The sequence below is a fragment of the Pongo abelii genome, chromosome 4 (genome assembly GCF_028885655.2).
Source record: "Pongo abelii isolate AG06213 chromosome 4, NHGRI_mPonAbe1-v2.0_pri, whole genome shotgun sequence".
Classification (NCBI taxonomy): domain Eukaryota; kingdom Metazoa; phylum Chordata; class Mammalia; order Primates; family Hominidae; genus Pongo; species Pongo abelii.
Window position 1 is genome coordinate 147,707,643 of NC_071989.2, and position 18,498 is coordinate 147,726,140.

An 18,498-nucleotide genomic window follows, 5' to 3' on the forward strand; every position below is an offset into this window, starting at 1 on the left:
ATATTGAGAGAAAATACAGGAAATATAATCTCAATGTGGGAAAAGACTTCCCAGAAGCTGTAAAGGAAAACAGATGTCATTTTTAGCTCATCTGATTGCAAAAATAAAATACAATACATATGTAATATCTGGGATTGTTGAAGATGCAGCAAAATGGATGCACCCAAACAGTATAATAGGAATGTGTATTGCCACATTTTTATAAATAATCTGTCATCTCTTACAGTTAAAATGCACATGGCCCTTGACACAGTTACTCCCACTTATAGGAATATATCCTATAGAAGGCACTACTACCTTGTCTCTACTAAAAAAAAAAAAAAGAGTGATCATAGCAAGATTGTGTGTAATGGCAAGAAGTGGGAACATAAATGTACATCAGAAGGGGGTGGTTGAATAAGTAGTGTTGTATCCATTAAAAAGTGAAGTATACCAATACCTGTTGACTAGGGAAGATTTTATGTAATATATTTAATATAATTCTGTTAAAATACAGAAATGCTTTATGCATGTTTATATAAACAAAGAATTATGAAAGGGTACATATTAAGCTGTTAACATTGATGAATTACCTCTATGATAGGATCGGAGAGGGAAAAATATATATGCTTTAGACATTTGTATACCTAACTTTTTTTCTTTTTTTTTTGTAAGTAGTGTGTACTTTTTACATTCATCCCTGTCACTCTATTTTTGAGAGATGGGGTCTTGCTGTATCACCCAGGCTGGAGTGCAGTGGTGCAGTCATGGTTCAAGTAATCCTCCTGTCTCAGCTTTCCAAGTAATTGGGTCTACAGGTGAACACCACCATGCCCAGCTAATTAAAAGTGTTTTTTGTATAGAGGGGGTCTTGGTATGTTTCCCACACTGATCTTGAATTCCTGACCCCAAGTGATCCTCCCGCATCGGCCTAAACTTCACTGCTGGCTTTCCTAACAAAATTGATCCTAAATTTGTGCAAAGACCCCGCTGTCCAAAAATTTTCAAATGAATACTGAAAGCATAAAGTGAAAAATTACTGTTTATGACAGGTTGAGCATCCCAGTTTGAAAATTTGATATCTGAACTGTTCCAAAGTCCAGAACTTTTTGAATGCCAACATGACACTCAAAATTTCAGATTTGGGATGCTCAACTACAAGTATAATACAGTATTCCAAAATCTCAAAACAAAACAAAACACTTCTGGTTCTAAGCATTTTGGATAATCACATTTATTTTGTGATTTTCACTAGGGAAATCTGATTTACATGTATTTTAATGACTACTAGATACATTAAACTAGTTTTTCTGAGTTAGTCTTGCTGTGTTATCAAGACGTGTTATCTCCTTTGCATGAGATTAATACTGAACATTTTTTATTTTTATATATTTTCTGACAGTTTTAGGGTTTTAAAGCATAACATGCCTTGAAACAAATACAGGCTGTAAAAAACCTGGGGAAAAATTATTGGCTTTCTCAGTTAATTCCTGCCAATTTGTTTTTTTTTGAGATGGAGTTTCGTCCTTGTTGCCCAGGCTGGAGTGCAGTGGAGCGATCTTGGCTCACCGCAACCTCTGCCTCAGCCTCCCGAGTAGCTGTGATTACAGGCATGTGCCACCACGCCCGGCTAATTTTGTGTTTTTAGTAGAGACAGGGTTTCTCCATGTTGGTCAGGCTGGTCTCGAACTCCCGACCTCAGGTCATCTGCCTGCCTCAGCCTCCCAAAGTGCTGGGATTACAGACATGAGCCACCACGCCCAGCCTACCTGCCAGTTTTATAGTGGGTCAGAATGAGGCATGAGCCAAAGATAAGATAGTAACAGATGAGGCTGGGTGCGTTGGCTCACGCCTGTAATCCAGCACTTTGGGAGGCCAAAGTGGGCAGATCACCTGAGGTTGGGAGTTTGAGACCAGCCTGACCAACGTGGAGAAACCCCCGTGTCTACTAAAAATACAAAGTTAGCCAGGCGTGGTAGAGCATGCCTGTAACCCAGCTGCTCGGGAGGCTGAGGCAGGACAATGGCTTGAACCCAGGGAGATGGAGGTTGTGGTGAGCCGAGATCGTGCCATTGCACTCCAGCCTGGGCAACAAGAATGAAACTGTCTCAAAAAAAAAAAAGTTACAGCTGAGTATAGTCAGCCTCTCAGTTTTGTGTTTGTTTTTTTTTTTTTAATTATTATTATTATACTTTAGGTTTTAGGGTACATGTGCACAATGTGCAGGTTAGTTACATATGTATACATGTGCCATGCTGGTGCGCTGCACCCACTAACTCATCATCTAGCATTAGGTATATCTCCCAATGCTATCCCTCCCCGCTCCCCCCACCCCACAACAGTCCCCAGAGTGTGATGTTCCCCTTCCTGTGTCCATGTGTTCTCATTGTTCAATTCCCACCTATGAGTGAGAATGTGTGGTTTTTGGTTTTTTGTTCTTGCGATAGTTTACTGAGAATGATGATTTCCAGTTTCATCCATGTCCCTACAAAGGACATGAACTCATCATTTTTTATGGCTGCATAGTATTCCATGGTGTGTATATGTGCCACATTTTCTTAATCCAGTCTATCATTGTTGGACATTTGGCTTGGTTCCAAGTCTTTGCTATTGTGAATAGTGCCGCAGTAAACATACGTGTGCATGTGTCTTTATAGCAGCATGATTTATAGTCCTTTGGGTATATACCCAGTAATGGGATGGCTGGGTCAAATGGAATTTCTAGTTCTAGATCCCTGAGGAATCGCCACACTGACTTCCACAAGGGTTGAACTAGTTTACAGTCCCACCAACAGTGTAAAAGTGTTCCTATTTCTCCACATCCTCTCCAGCACCTGTTGTTTCCTGACTTTTTAATGATCGCCATTCTAACTGGTGTGAGATGGTATCTCATTGTGGTTTTGATTTGCATTTCTCTGATGGCCAGTGATGGTGAGCATTTTTTCATGTGTTTTTTGGCTGCATAAATGTCTTCTTTTGAGAAGTGTCTGTTCATGTCCTTCGCCCACTTTTTGATGGGGCTGTTTGTTTTTTTCTTGTAAATTTGTTTGAGTTCATTGTAGATTCTGGATATTAGCCCTTTGTCACATGAGTAGGTTGTGAAAATTTTCTCCCATTTTGTAGGTTGCCTGTTCTACTCTGATGGTAGTTTCCTTTGCTGTGCAGAAGCTCTTTAGTTTAATTAGATCCCATTTGTCAATTTTGGCTTTTGTTGCCATTGCTTTTGGTGTTTTAGACATGAAGTCCTTGCCCATGCCTATGTCCTGAATGGTAATGCCTAGGTTTTCTTCTAGGGTTTTTATGGTTTTAGGTCTAACGTTTAAGTCTTTAAGCCATCTTGAATTGATTTTTGTATAAGGTGTAAGGAAGGGATCCAGTTTCAGCTTTCTACATATGGCTAGCCAGTTTTCCCAGCACCATTTATTAAATAGGGAATCCTTTCCCCATTGCTTGTTTTTGTCAGGTTTGTCAAAGATCAGATAGTTGTAGATATGCGGCATCATTTCTGATGCGGCGTCATTTCTGAGGGCTCTGTTCTGTTCCATTGATCTATATCTCTGTTTTGGTACCAGTACCATGCTGTTTTGGTTACTGTAGCCTTGTAGTATAGTTTGAAGTTAGGTAGTGTGATCCCTCCAGCTTTGTTCTTTTGGCTTAGGATTGACTTGGCAATGCGGACTCTTTTTTGGTTCCATATGAACTTTAAAGTAGTTTTTTCCAGTTCTGTGAGGAAAGTCATTGGTAGCTTGATGGGGATGGCATTGAATCTGTAAATTACCTTGGGCAGTATGGCCATTTTCACGATATTGATTCTTGCTACCCAAGAGCATGGAATGTTCTTGCATTTGTTTGTATCCTCTTTTATTTCCTTGAGCAGTGGTTTGTAGTTCTCCTTGAAGAGGTCCTTCACGTCCCTTGTAAGTTGGATTCCTAGGTATTTTATTCTCTTTGAAGCAATTGTGAATGGGAGTTCACTCATGATTTGGCTCTCTGTCTGTTGTTGGTGTATAAGAATGCTTGTGATTTTTGTACATTGATTTTGTATCCTGAGACTTTGCTGAAGTTGCTTATCAGCTTAAGGAGATTTTGGGCTGAGACAATGGGGTTTTCTAGATATACAATCATGTCGTCTGCAAACAGGGACAATTTGACTTCCTCTTTTCCTAATTGAATATCCTTTATTTCCTTCTCCTGCCTAATTGCCCTGGCCAGAACTTCCAACACTATGTTGAATAGGAGTGGTGAGAGAGGGCATCCCTGTCTTGTGCCATTGTGTTTTTTGTTTTGTTTTCCTCTGTGACTTATTTGTACCAGAGTTTGTTTTTTTACTGTATTGTTAAGTCATTATCTGCTTTCGGTCCTTAAAAGTCATTCAAGCAAGTTAGGTCCTTCTTTTGTGTGTCCAGCATTTCCTCTAAGTTTTAATTATTTTTGTTCTGGAGAAAAGCGTTCTCTCAGCCAGGGGAGACTCTCAACATATATAGGTTTGAGCTCATTGACTCTTAGGATGTTAAAGACATTTGTTTCTGGCTATTTCTGAATAGGATGATGATATACCCCAGCTGTTGTACACATTTTTACTGTGTATTATTTTCTTAAGGGTTACCCTGGAGGTTATAATTAACATCTTAGTTTGTAACAATTCAGTTTCAAGTGTATCCAAAAGACTATATAGCTTAGTGTCGCCCACCATTATTACATTTGTAATAATGTAATTACAAAATAATTACGTCTTTTGTAATTTGTTACTACAAAATACATCTTTATACATTGTATGCCCGTTATCATAGACTTATAATTCTTACATTATGCATTGTCTTTTTTTTTTTTTTTTTTTGTTTAGACAGAGTCTCGCTGTTGTTGGCCCAGGCTGGAGTGCAGTGGCGCTGTCTCGGCTCACTGTACCCTCTGCCTCCTGGTTCTCCTGCCTCAGCCTCCCGAGTAGCTGAGATTACAGGTGCCTGCCACCACACCCACCTAATTTTTTTGTATTTTTAGTAGAGACAGGGTTTCGCCATGTTGGCCAGGCTGGTCTTGAACTCCTGACCTCAGGTGATCCACCCACTTTGGCCTTCCAGAGTGCTGGGATTACAGGCATGAGCCACTGTGCCCAGCCTTATCTTTTAAATAATGCAGAAAGAAAGAGGAGTAATAAGCCAAAATATGTTATTACAGACTTTTGTGACTACCTGTATAAGTTACTTTTACTGGCATTTTAATTTTGTGTGGATTCAATTTAATGTCTATAGAGTTCTTTCATTTCAGCCTGAATGACTCACTTTAGCTTTTCTTATAGGACAGGTCTACTAGTGACAAACTGTCCATTTTTGCTTATCTGGCAATGACTTAATTTCTCCTTCATTTTTGAAAGGGTAGTTTTGCCAGATAAAGAATTCTTGGTTCGATTTTTTTTTCTTTCAGCATTTTGAATATGTTACCTTCTGACCTCCGTGGTTTCTGGTGAGAAATCAGCTGTTAATCTTATTGAGGATCCCTTGTATGTAATGAGTTGCTTCTCTTGGTGTTTTCAAGATGCTCTCTTTGTTTTTCAACAATTCGATTGTAATGTGTATTGGTATGGGTCATATTGAGTTTATCCTACTTGGGGTTAATTGAGCTTCTTAGATACATAGATTTATGTCTTTTTATCAAATTTAGGGAGTTTTAGGCTGTTATCTCTTCAGACGTTTCTGACCTATTCTTTTCTTCTGGGAATTCCATTGTATATATTTTGGCACAGTTGATGTCTCCTGGGTCTCTCAACGTTCTGTTCATTTTTCTTCATTTCCTCATTCTGCTTCTCAGACTGGATAAATCTCAATTAACCTTAACTTAAATTTGCTGATTCTTTTGTCTCCCTGCTCATATCTGCTGTTGAACCCCTCTAGTAAATTTTTCATTTCAGTTGTACCTTTTTTTTTTTTTTTTTTTGAGATGGAGTCATGCTCTGTTGCCCGGGCTGGAGTGCAGTGGCATGGTCTCAGCTCACTACGGCCTCCACCTCCAGGTTCAAGCGATACTCCTGGCTCAGCCTCCTGAGTAGCTGGGACTACAGGCACGTGCTACCCCATCTGGCTAATTTTTGTACTTTTAGTAGAGACAGGGTTTTCACTATGTTGGCCAGGCTGGTCTTGAACTCCTGCCCTCGTGATCCTCCTGCCCCAGCCTTCCAAAGTCCCAAAGTGCTGGGATTACAGGCCTGAGCCACCGCACCTGGCCCAGTTTACTTTTCAACTCCAAAATTTCTATTTGTCTCTGTTTTTTTTTTTTTTTTTTTTTTTGGAGACAGAGTTTTCACTCTTGTTTCCCAGGCTGTAGTGCAGTGGCATGATCTCTGTTCACTGCAACCTCCACTTCTTGGGTTCAAGCAATTCTCCTGCCTCAGCCTCCCAAGTAGCTGGGATTACAGGCATGCACCCCCATGCCTGGCTAAATTTTTTGTATTTTTATTAGAGGCAGGATTTCACCATGTTGTCCAGGCTGGTCTTGAACTCCTGACCTCAGGTGATCTGCCTGCCTTGGCCTCTCAAAGTGTTGGGATTACAGGCGTAAGCCACGGCGGCCCACTGTTTGTCTCTATTGATATTTTCTATTTGGTGAGACATCATTTTATGGTTCCTTTTATTTTTTTCTACATGGTTTCCTTTAGCTCTTTTAACATATTTAATATACTTGATTTGAAGTTTTTGGCCAGGCACAGTGGCACTTTGGGAGGCTGATGCGGGCATATCACCTGAGGTCAGGAGTTCGAGACCAGCCTGGCCAACATGGTGAAACCCCATCTCTACTAAAATAATACAAAAATTAGTTGGGTGTGGTGGTGGGCGCCTGTAATCCCAGCTACTCGGGAGGCTGAGGAAGGAGAATTGCTTGAACCTGGGAGGTGGAGGTTGCAGTGAGCCCAGATCAAGCCACTGCACTCCAGCCTGGGCAACACAGGGAGACTCAGTCTCAAAAAATAAAGGCTGGGCGTGGTGGCTCACGCCTGTAATCCTAGCACTTTGGGAGGCACCTGAGGTCAGGAGTTTGAGACCAGGCTGGCCAACATGGTGAAAACCTCATCTCCACTAAAAGCTGCAAAAATTAGCCGGACATGGTGGTGGGTGCCTGTGATCCCAGCTACTTGGGAGGCTGAGGCAGGAGAATCACTTGAACCCAGGAGGTGGAAATTGCAGTGAGCTGAGATCATGCCATTGCACTCCAGCCTGGGTGACAGAGCAAAACTCTGTCTCAAAAACGATACATTAAATAAATAAAGTCGGCTGGGCACGGTGGCTCACGCCTATAATACCAGCACTTTGGGAGACCAAGGCAGGAGGATCACAAGGTCAGGAGTTCGAGACTAGCCTGACCAACATGGTGAAACCCCGTTTCTATTAAAAATACAAAAATTAGCCAGGCATGGTGGCCTGCACCTGTAATCCCAGCTACTCGGGAGGCTGAGGCAGGAGAATCACTTGAACCCAGGAGGTGGAGGTTGCAGTGAGCCAAGATCGTGCCATTGCACTCCAGCCTGGGCAAAAAGAGCAAAACACTCCTCCTCAAAAATAATAAATAAATAAAGTCTTTGTCCAATCTAATATCTGGGCTCCCTTGGGGACAGTTTCTGTTAATTTATTTTTTGCCTGTGTATGGGCCATACTTTTTTATTTCTTTGCATGCCTCATAATTTTTGTTGAAAAATGACATTTCGGGCTGGGCACAGTGACTTACGCCTGTAATCCCAACACTTTGAGAGAGTCCAAGGCGAGTGGATTATTCAGTGTCAGGAGTTCGAGACCAGCCTAGCCAACATGGTGAAACCCCGCCTCTACTAAAAATATACAGAAAATTAGCCAGGTGTGCTGGCATGTGCCTGTAGTCCCAGCTACTCGGGAGGCTGAGGCAGGAGGATCACTTGAACCCGGGAGGTGGAGGTTGCAATGAGATGAGATTGAGCCACTGCACTTCAGCCTGAGTGACAGAGCAAGACTGTCTCCAAAAAAAAAAAAAAAAAAAAAAGACATTTTGAATGATATAATGTGGCAATTCTGGAAATTAGGTTCTCCCCAGGTTTGTTGCCACTTATTGTAGTTGTCATTTTAGTGCCTTTTCTGAAAGAGTTTAGTAAAATTTGTGTTCTTTTTGTGTGTGTGGCCATTGAAGTCTCTCTTCCATTAGCTTAGTGGTCAGCTAGTGATTTGACAGATCTTTTTTAAATGCCTTTAAGCAAAAAACAACTCCCCCAGTCTTGGTATATGGGTCCTATGGATGTGTTGAGGCACACCTTCAACAGCTCTGCGTTTGCCTTCACTTCCTGCATGGGCAGAGCCTGAAATTCAGCCAGAGGTGAAAACTCAAGAGCCTTTTCAGGTCTTTTCTGAACATCTGCTCAGCACTGACATGCCTATGGCTTTCTAGGACTACCAGAATATGTGGGAGCTTTTCAAAACTCTTACTCTCAAAGCATCTCCTTCACCAGCCTTTCTTCCCAGGCTTTTTACTGTGTTGATTGTTTGCCCTGTTATTGCTACTATATTTACCCTTAACTGTTTTTGACAAATATGTGTGCTACTGCCCCATCCCACTCCCCACAGCAAACTCTTGAGCCAGTCCTTCAGGGAGCCAGGTCAAAACAACCAGAGTTCTTTGTTAATATTTATTATATTGCAGCCAGGGGCTGTGGCTCACGCCTGTAATCCAAACACTCTGGGAGGCTGAGGCGGGCGGATCACGAGGTCAAGAGATCTAGACCATCCTGGCCAACATGGTGAAACCCTGCCTCTACTAAAAATACAAAAATTAGTGGGGTGTGGTGGCACGCGCCTGTAGTCCCAGCTACTTGTGAGGCTGAGGAAGGAGAATCGCTTGAACCTAGGAGGCAGAGATTGCAATGAGCTGAGATTATGCCACTACACTCCAGCCTGGGCAACAGAGCGAGATTCCATCTCAAAAAAATAAAAATAATATTGATATTGCTACCTCCAACTTGTACCAAGAATGCAGGCTATTGTCTTCAAGGCTTACCAAGCTGCAAATGGGAGATGGCACCAGGGTAGTTTAAAATACCACAGAGGTATTTTACCAGAATTGAACTGTTTTTTTTTTTTTTCTTAAGCATTCCTCTGGAAGTTTATCATTGCATTGGCAGTTCTTTTTAGTAGTTCTGTAGAGATAGGGGTCTCACTATGTTGCCCATGCTGGTTTTGAACAGCTGGGTCTGGAGGCGCACCTCAGACTCCCAAAGTGCTGGGCCCTGGTGCATGTTTTAGAGTCAGGCTACCTTGACTTGAATTTCAGTTCCACTGTTCACTAGTTGTGTAACCTGGAACAAGTTACTTAAGACTTAGTTCTTTGTCATGGAAATGAATTTGACCATAATCCCTACATCCACAGGACTTGTGAGTATTAAATAGATGATGACTGTAAGGCCCTTAAATGCAATACTATTGTTGCATATGTGTTTACTTTTTAAGAAAAATATATACCACATTAGCAGTGCTTACTTTTGGGAAAAGGATTTGGAGTGAGGATTGTGTCTGGTGGTGGGGAGGGAGTCAGCTACCTTTTTTGCTCATTTTTTCTGTCACAGTTGAAAATGTATAGCTAAAAGACTGAGTAGCATTGAACACATTGGGTATATATTCAAGAGAACTGAAAACGTGCTCATATGAAAACTTGTACACAAAGTACCGATAACAGCATTATTAATAGCCAAAAAGTGGAAACAACTGCAGATGTTCATTAATCAGAGTAGATAAACAAAATGTGTATCTCTATACAATGGAATATTGTTTGGCAATAAAAAGGAATGAAATGCTGATACATGCTACAACATAGGTGAACCTTGAAAACATTGTAATAAGTGAAAGAAGCCAGACATGAGAAGAGGACCCATATTTTATGATTCCATTTGTATGCAATGTTCAGAATAGGCAAATCTATAGAGACAGAAAGTAGACTAGTGGTTGCCCACAGTTGGGAGGCTTGGGAAATGGAGAGTGACTACAGATGGGTATGGAGTTTCTTTTTGGGGTAGTGAAAATGTTCTGGTGGAATTAGGTAATGGTGGTGTGTTAAAACCACTGAATCAAACACTTTAAAATAGTAGATTCTTTTTTTGAGACGAGGTCTTACTCTGTTGTCCAGGCTGGAATGCAGTGGTGTGCGATCATGGCTGTCTGCAGCCTTGACCTCAGGCTAATGTGATCCTCCCACCTCAGTCTCCTGAGTATCTGGGACCACAGGCGTGCACCACCACATGCATCTAAGTTATTTTTTTTGAGACAGAGTCTTACTCTGTCTCCCAGGCTGCAAAGTGCAATGGCGCGATCTTGGCACACTGCAACCTTTACCTCCTGGGTTCAAGTGATTCTCCTGCCTCAGCCTCCTGTGTAGCTGGGATTACAGGTGTGCGCCATCACACCTGGCTAATTTTTTTTTATTTTCAGTAGAGACAGGGTTTCGCCATGTTGATCAGGCTGGTCTCAAACTCCTGACCTCGAGTGATCTGCCTGCCTCAGCCTCCCAAAGTGCTCAGATTACAGGCATGAGCCACAGTGCCCGGTGTGAAAAGTAGGATTTTATGGGCATAAGTTGGGACAGGATACAAATTGGGAAAATAATGAAAAGCTATTTTATATTGGGGTGTCTTTGTACCTAACTTAATGATAAGGTTCAGATGCAGATTAAGCAAAGTTCCATCCAGTTGTGAGGCAGGATCAATCCCAGCTATTCACAGTGTTAGAGGAATATCTAAAATGTAATTATTTAACAGTAAGCAGTTTGGTAGCCTGCCATATAAGAATGAGTAATTTTCAGCCGGACACGGTGGCTCATGCCTGTAATCCCAGCACTTTGGGAGGCTGAGGTGGGCGGATCACTTGAGATCAGGCGTTTGAGGCCAGCCGGGCCAACGTGTTGAAACCCTGTCTCTACTAAAAATACAAAAAAATTAGCCAGGCATGGTGGCACGCTCCTGTAATCCCAGCTACACAGGAGGCTGAGGCAGGAGAATCTCTTGAACCCAGGAGGCGGAGGTTGCAGTGAGCTGAGATTGCACCACTGTACTCTCCGTCTCAAAAAAAAAATGGGTAATTTTCTTCTTTTCTTTTCTTTTTTTTTTTTGAGATGGAGTCGCGCTCTGTTGCCCAGGCCAGAGTGCAGTGGCGCAGTCTCGGCTCACTGCAAACTCCGCCTCCCAGGTTCAAGCGATTCTTCTGCCTCAGCCTCCCAAGTAGCTGGGACTACAGGTGCGTGCCACCACACCTGGCTAATTTTTGTATTTTTAGTAGAGATGGGATTTCACCATATTCGCCAGGCTGGTCTCAAACTCCCGATCTCGTGATCTGCCCGCCTTGGCCTCCCAAAGTGTTGGGATTACAGGCGGGAGCCACCGCACCCAGCCTAATTATTTTCTTTAGAGGAACTGGTTATTATTTAGTCAAAACTTGCTATCAAAATAGTTTTTCATCCAAGTTTAATGATAAAAATAACATATCCATTGTCTGTTTTCTGTCTTGCCTGCTTTTACAGTGCCTCAATTTCCTAACAAATCATATTATCATATTTTCTTTCTACCAACACCATAGCACATAACTCTGAATCTGTTTCTACCTTTCTTCTTTTGTTTGATTGTATTATTGTTTTTCAAGATAGGGTCTTGCTCTGCCGCCCAGGCTGGAGTGCAGTGGCACTATCTCAGCTCACTGCAACCTCCACCTCCCAGGGTCAGGAGATCCTCCTACTTTGGCCTCCCAAGTAGCTGGGACCGCAGGTGTGCACCACTATACCCTGCTTTGCCATGTTGCCCAGGCTGGTATCAAACTCCTGGGCTCAAGCGATCCACCCCTGTTGACCTCCCAAAGTGTTGGAATTACAGGCATGAGCTGCACCCAGCTTGTTTCTGCCTGCCTTTCTTTTTTTTTTTTTTTTTTCTTTCTTTCCTTTTTTTTTTCTTTTTTGGAGACACGGTCTTGCTTTCTTGCCCAGGCTGAAGTGCAGTGGTGTGATCTCACCTCTCTGCAACCTCTGCCTCCCAGGTTCCAGTGATTCTCTTGCCTCAGCCTCCCAAATAGCTGGGATTATAGGCATGCACCACCACATCCAGCTAATTTTTTGTATTTGTAGTAGAGATGGGGTTCTCTATGTTACCCAGGCTGGTCTGGAACTCCTGGGCTCAAGCAATCCACCTGCTTTGGCCTCCCAAAATGCTGGAATTACTGGAGTGAGCCACAGTGCCCGGCCTGCCTTTCTTTTATAGATATACATACTATAACTAGGACAGAAGTTCCCAGAAATTTTTAGTTGAGGACCTCTCAACAATTAAAATTTTCACCACTATGATTCTGTTGTCATTAGTATCTAGTATTTGTCATATTACATGAACAGCTGTGGATTTTTATTACACTTATGTCCTCTTAAGGATAAGTCCATAAAATTTAAAGGGCCAGGCAACACACATAGGGCTAGTCTTTTCCCTGAAACTTATCCCAAAGGGAAAAAAATACATATATTTCCAGTAGGAGATTTTAGATTTAGTGTTTTACTTGATTATGAAATTTGGGGTAAGCAGACCTCAATAAGCCTTTCTTTGGCACAAGTCACAATACTGCTTGAGTTTATGTACAGGTGAATTGTTTTATGTAAATCTATTTTTAGTGATTTCAAACTTAATGAATTGGAATATTTTAGAATGTGAAACCTTGTGCTTCAAATATTTAGCCTGCAATGTATCAATTAGGTTAGATCATGTTATCAGCTATTGAGTAGTATAAGACATCAGGCTTGTATTTGATACTACTTTTACTCAGATGAAAAGATATTGGGCTGAGCGTGATGGCTCATGCATGTAATCCCAGCATTTTGGGAGGCCGAGACGGGTGGATCATTTGAGGTCTTGAGTTCAAGACTAGCCTGGCCAACATGGTGAAACCCAGTCTCTACTAAAAATACAAAAGTTAGCCAGGTGATAATGGCATACGCCTGTAATCCCAGCTACTCTGGAGGCCGAGGCAGGAGAATTGCTTGAGTCTGGGAGGCGGAGGTTGCGGTGAGCTGAGATCACGCCACTGCACTCCAGTCTAGGTGAGACCCTGTCTCAAAAAAAAAAAAAAAAAAGATGCCTGAAACTCACCGTACAGTGAGGAACTCCAGACATAGAAGAACTTGACATGGACCTAGAGAAAAAGCAGACACAGAATATGGGCTATCAAGGAGAGATCCAGAGCTATATACATGAAGAACCTAAGAAGTTATTAAAAATCTGTTAGTTTTCACTTTTAATCCCTGGACTTTTTGAAGTCAGTTTTTAAAAATTGAATTTGCTTTTCATCATTTCATCACTTGATGACTCAGTCTTTCAGACCGTGTTTGGTTTCTGTTGTTGTTGTTGTTGTTGTTTTTTGAGGTGGAGTTTCCCTCTGTTGCCTAGGCTGGAGTGCAGTGGTGCAGTCTTGGCTCACTGCAACCTCTGCCTCCTGGGTTCAAGTGATTCTCCCGCCTCAGCCTCCTGAGTAGCTGGGATTACAGGCATGTACCACCACACCCAGCTAATTTTTTTGTTTTTGGGTTTTTTTGTTTTTGTTTTTGTTTTTAGATGGAGTTTCGCTCTTTTTGCCCAGGCTGGAGTGCAATGACACAATCTCAGCTCACCACAGCCTCCGCCTCCCGGATTCAAGCAATTCTCCTGCCTCAGCCTTCCGAGTAGCTGGGATTACAGGCATGTGCCACCACGCCTGGCTAATTTTGTATTTTTAGTAGAGACAGGGTTTCACCACGTTAGGCTGGTCTCAAACTCCTGACCTTAAATGATCCACCTGCCCCCGCCTCCCAAAGTGCCGGGATTATAGGCATGAGCCACTGCGCCCAGCCGACCATGCTTGCTTTACAAAGCAAGTGATATGTAATATAAAATATAAATTGGATGGTTTGGAGAGTCCATGTAAGCAACTGATGGACTTCATTTACTGTTACCAGAAAACATTAGATATGGCCGGGCGTGGTGGCGCACACCTATAATCTCAGCACTTCGGGAGGCCAAGGCAGGCAGATCATCTGAGGTCAGGAGTTCAAGACCAGCCTGGCCAACGTGGCGAAACTCCATCTCTGCTAAAAATACAAAAATTAGCTGGGCATGGTAGCACGTGCCTGTAATCCCAGCTACTTGGAAGGCTGAGGCGGGAGAGTCGCTTAAACCTGGGCAGTTGAGGTTGCAGTGAGCCAAGATCATGCCACTGCATTCCAGCCTGGGTGACAGAGTGAAACTCTATCTCAAAAAAAAAAAAAAAAAAAAAAAGAAAAAAGAAAACATTAGATGTCTTAGGCTGTCCTCCCCTATTTCTTAAAACATTAAAATCATTTGGAAAAAACAAACATGAAGCTTTCCAATTGTTCAACTTACCGTGTATTTTTAATGTATCATCTGCCTCTAGCACCTATTCATGATGCCTGCTGATAATAAACAGATGCTCACTAAGAACTGAAAGAATCAGCTGGGCCCGGTGGCTCATGCATATAATCCCAGCACTTTGAGAGGCTTAGGTGGGAGGATCACTTGAGCCCAGAAATTTGAGACCAGCTTGGGTAACACAGACCTTGTTTCTACAAAAAATAAAAAAAATTCAGCCGGGTGGTGTGGTGGTGCACACCTGTAGTCCCAGTTACTTGGGAGGCTAAGGCAAGAGATCTAGGCTGTGGTGAGCCATGATCACACCATTGTACTCCAGCCTGGATGATGGAGTGAAACCTTGTCTCAGAAAGAAAAAACCCTGAATGAATAAGTAAATTAACTGTGTTGTTGTTCTTTTAAGGTTAAAAACGACAACCAGCATCAGCCATGAAAGATCCAAGTCGCAGCAGTACTAGCCCAAGCATCATCAATGAAGATGTGATTATTAACGGTCATTCTCATGAAGATGACAATCCATTTGCAGAGTACATGTGGATGGAAAATGAAGAAGAATTCAACAGACAAGTTAGTTTTTTGTACAAACATGTTTTCATAGTCCATTCCGGCCCTCAATATGATTGTACTTGTCCCTGAAGTGTGTTTATCTTGTCCTTTATGTATAAAGTATGTAGATCGATGTGCCACCACTCCTGTTTATTTGGCTGCTGATTACTACCAGGCTTAACTGCTTACGGAAATAACCTGGGGAGCTTGTTTCAGGGTCCCACCCTAGAGATTCTGAATCAGGAGGATGAGGGTGGAGCCTGGGAAACTTTTTCAAAGCTCTCAGATGGTTCCAATGAGCAGTCAGATTTGGAAACCACTGCCTTATGCCAGTAAGATTGCTGTGTTACCGTGAAAGTCAAGAGAATTCAGGAGTCAGGAGCAGACAGGCATCTCTTTTTACTTCTTCCCTGCCACCCTCAATGGAAAAAAGAATGTTCTACTAATAAAAGTAAAAACATAGAAACACCCTAAACAGATCTTCGCAGGTCATTATGGTAAGCATTTTTTTTTCCTTAGCATGGAAGCAGAAAAGAAAGTATGACTTTGTGCTTTTAAATGGTTTAGTTCAAGATATTTTAAGCCATTCCTAGTGCTATCTACCAAGTGTGCTATAAATTATCCTTTATTATAAATCTAGATAGAAGAGGAGTTATGGGAAGAAGAATTTATTGAACGCTGTTTCCAAGAAATGCTGGAAGAGGAAGAAGAGCATGAATGGTTTATTCCAGCTCGAGATCTCCCACAAACTATGGACCAAATCCAAGACCAGTTTAATGAGCTTGTTATCAGTGATGGCTCTTCTCTGGAAGATCTTGTGGTAAAAAGTTATTTTTCATCTTTTTAAAACCTAGTGCATCTTTTGCATAAGTGGAAAAGCCAGTTCCCATCTGTTTAAGAATTCTACCTCTCTTTCCCCTTCAGAAATTGTGCTGCTTCTGGCTGGGCATGGTGGCTCACGCCTGTAATCCCAGCACTTTGGGAGGCCGAGGCAGGCGGTTGACTTGAGGTCAGGAGTTTAAGACCAGCCTGACCAACATGGAGAAACCCCATCTCTACTAAAAATAAAAAATCAGCTGGGCATGGTAGCACATGCCTCTGATCCCAGCTACTTGGGAGGCTGAGGCAGGAGAATTGCTTGAACCTGGGAGATGGAAGTTGTGGTGAGCCGAGTTGCACCATTGCACTCCAGCCTGGGCAACAAGAGCGAAACTCCATTAAATAAATAAATAAATAAATAAATAGAATAAAAAATACAAAATTTGGCTGGGCACGGTGGCTCATGCCTTTAATCCCAGCACTTTGGGAGGCCGAGGTGGGTGGATCACCTGAGGTCGGGAGTTCAAGACCAGCCTGGCCAACGTGGTGAAACCCCATCTGTACTAAAATTACAAAAATTAGCTGGGTGTGGTGGTGCATGCCGGTAATCCCAGCTACTCAAAAGGCTGAGGCAGGGGAATTGCTTGAACCTGGGAGGCGGAGGTTGCAGTGAGTGGAGATCGCACCATCGCACTCCAGCCTGGGCAACAGAGTAAGACTCTGACTCAAAAAAAAAGAAAAAAAAAATACAAAAATTAGCTGGACATGGTGGCGGGCGCCTGTAGTTCCAGCTACTTGGGAGGCTGAGGCAGGAGAATCGCTTCAACCTGGAAGGCAGAGGTTGCAGTGATCCGAGATTATGCCACTGCACTCCAGCGTGGGTGACAGAGCAAGACTGTCTCAAAAAAAAAAAGGAAAAAGGAATTGTGCTGCTTTTTACAATGGAAGCAGAGTCTCACGATATGGAATCACTTCCGGCAACACTGTAGAGCTAGTCTTAGACAGACTTCTAGCCCCTGCTTTTAGTCCTGATGTTGCCCTAGGGTACTTAAATGTCCTAAAGAATTAATAATTTAAAAACACACACAATATTATCATGTTACTTGCCTATACAAAAGTAGCTTGATGGAGAAGTTTTGCTCTTTAATCTTGTCTTGGCTGGGTGCAGTGGCTCATGCCTGTAATCCCAACACTTTGGGACACCGAGGCACGCGGATCATGAGGTCAAGAGTTCGAGACCAGCCTGACCAACATGGTGAAACCCCGTCTCTACTAAAAATACAAAAATTAGCTGGTCATGGTGGCGCGTGCCTGTAATCCCAGCTACCTGGGAGGCTAAGGCAGGAGAATCGCATGAATCCGGGAGGTGGAGGTTGCAGTGAGCCAAGATGGTGTCATTGCACTCTAGCCTGGGTGACAGAGTGAGACTCTGCCTCAAAAAAAAAAAAAAAAAAAAAAAAAATAGGGAGGTGGGGGGAATTGTGATAACTAAACATCAGCACTAGAGTGAGAACTGGCTGGGTCCACTGAACTAATCTGTACACCATAATTACCTATGAAGCATTAAATACAAAAATCAGTTCTTTAGTTACATCCCAACATGCTAAGTTGTCTGGGCATGTTAATTTTTTAAAAGTACTACGGAGGATTTATTATACAGCCAACTTGCCTGAGTCGGTCATTTGGAAACCATTCTTCTAAAGGATGGTGTAGAGAGCACTGAAGTTTACATTGTGGTATAGCCTTTGTTGCAGTAAGTGATGGTAACCCATTTGAGCAGCTGTATGATCTGAATAGTCTGGGGGCGGGGGGGGGGGTTATGATTACTTACGGCTACATTAGTCACCGTAAATAATCCCAGTTGCCCTGCAGAGTAATACTCTTGGCTGAGCATAATGTATAACTTTAATCTGGACCCAGTATAATTCCATAGTACAGAAGCTGGTTTGTTCTTCTCAGTCTATTTGATATTACTTTGTTTCATTCTTATTCTTCTGTCGTTCCCAGAAAATTGTTCATTTAAGAACACTGTGCCTGGATGTGGTGGCTCATGCCTGTAATCCCAGCACTTTGGGAGGCCAAAGTGGGAGGATCACTTTGGCCCAGGAGTTTGAGACCAGCCTGGGCAACAAAGGGAGACCCTGTTTCTACAAAAAGTTTAAGTTAGCTGGGTGTGGTGGCACAGGCCTGTGGTCCCAGGTACTCGGGAGGCAGAGGCCAGAGGATCACTTGAGCCCAGGAGGCCGATGCTGCAGTGAGCTGTGATTGTGCCGCTGCCCTCCAGTCTAAGCAACAGAGCGAGTCCATGTCTCAAAAAAAGAGAAAAGGAATGCTGCTTTTTTTTCTTAAACTTCACACTTTTAAAATGTAGATACATTATTTCCCTTGGGGGAAGGGAGAATATATCCTGTCCAAAGAAACTGCTATGTATAAATTACGAAACTAAAATTATTTCTTCAACATGATGTTTAATATTATGCATTAGTCTTGAAGTGATGTAGGGTCAAATTCAATGTAAAAGCCTTCCAGCATACCTACATTTCAGGCCCTGGAACCTGCCCTCATTTCTTTTTATTTTTATCAACTTGCAGTCCAAAATATCACAGAGGAAAATTTCTAGCTGTTCTTCCTAGATGCTGACAAGTCTACTTAGGAGAGTAAAGATTTAGAGACATAGCATAACATTGGTACAAGTCTCTAAGACTCAGACTTTGGCCCATCCGTCCCCCCCCCCCGCCCCCCACCTTTTTTTTTAACTGATACAAAAA

General features: G+C 42.5%; 1 protein-coding gene across 5 annotated transcripts in view; it reads left to right on the forward strand.

The window, feature by feature from the left end:
* The window catches only part of PAIP2 (poly(A) binding protein interacting protein 2), a 29,913-nt gene that overhangs the window by 9,189 nt on the left and 2,226 nt on the right, over positions 1-18,498 (forward strand). For 4 of the 5 annotated variants that reach the window (XM_054555160.1, NM_001133346.1, XM_054555158.1 and 1 more), the window contains 2 exon segments: positions 14,769-14,932; positions 15,552-15,731. In XM_054555160.1, coding sequence (XP_054411135.1) covers positions 14,795-14,932; positions 15,552-15,731 — 318 coding nt within the window. In that variant the 5' untranslated portion in view covers positions 14,769-14,794. 5 annotated transcript variants of the gene reach the window in all.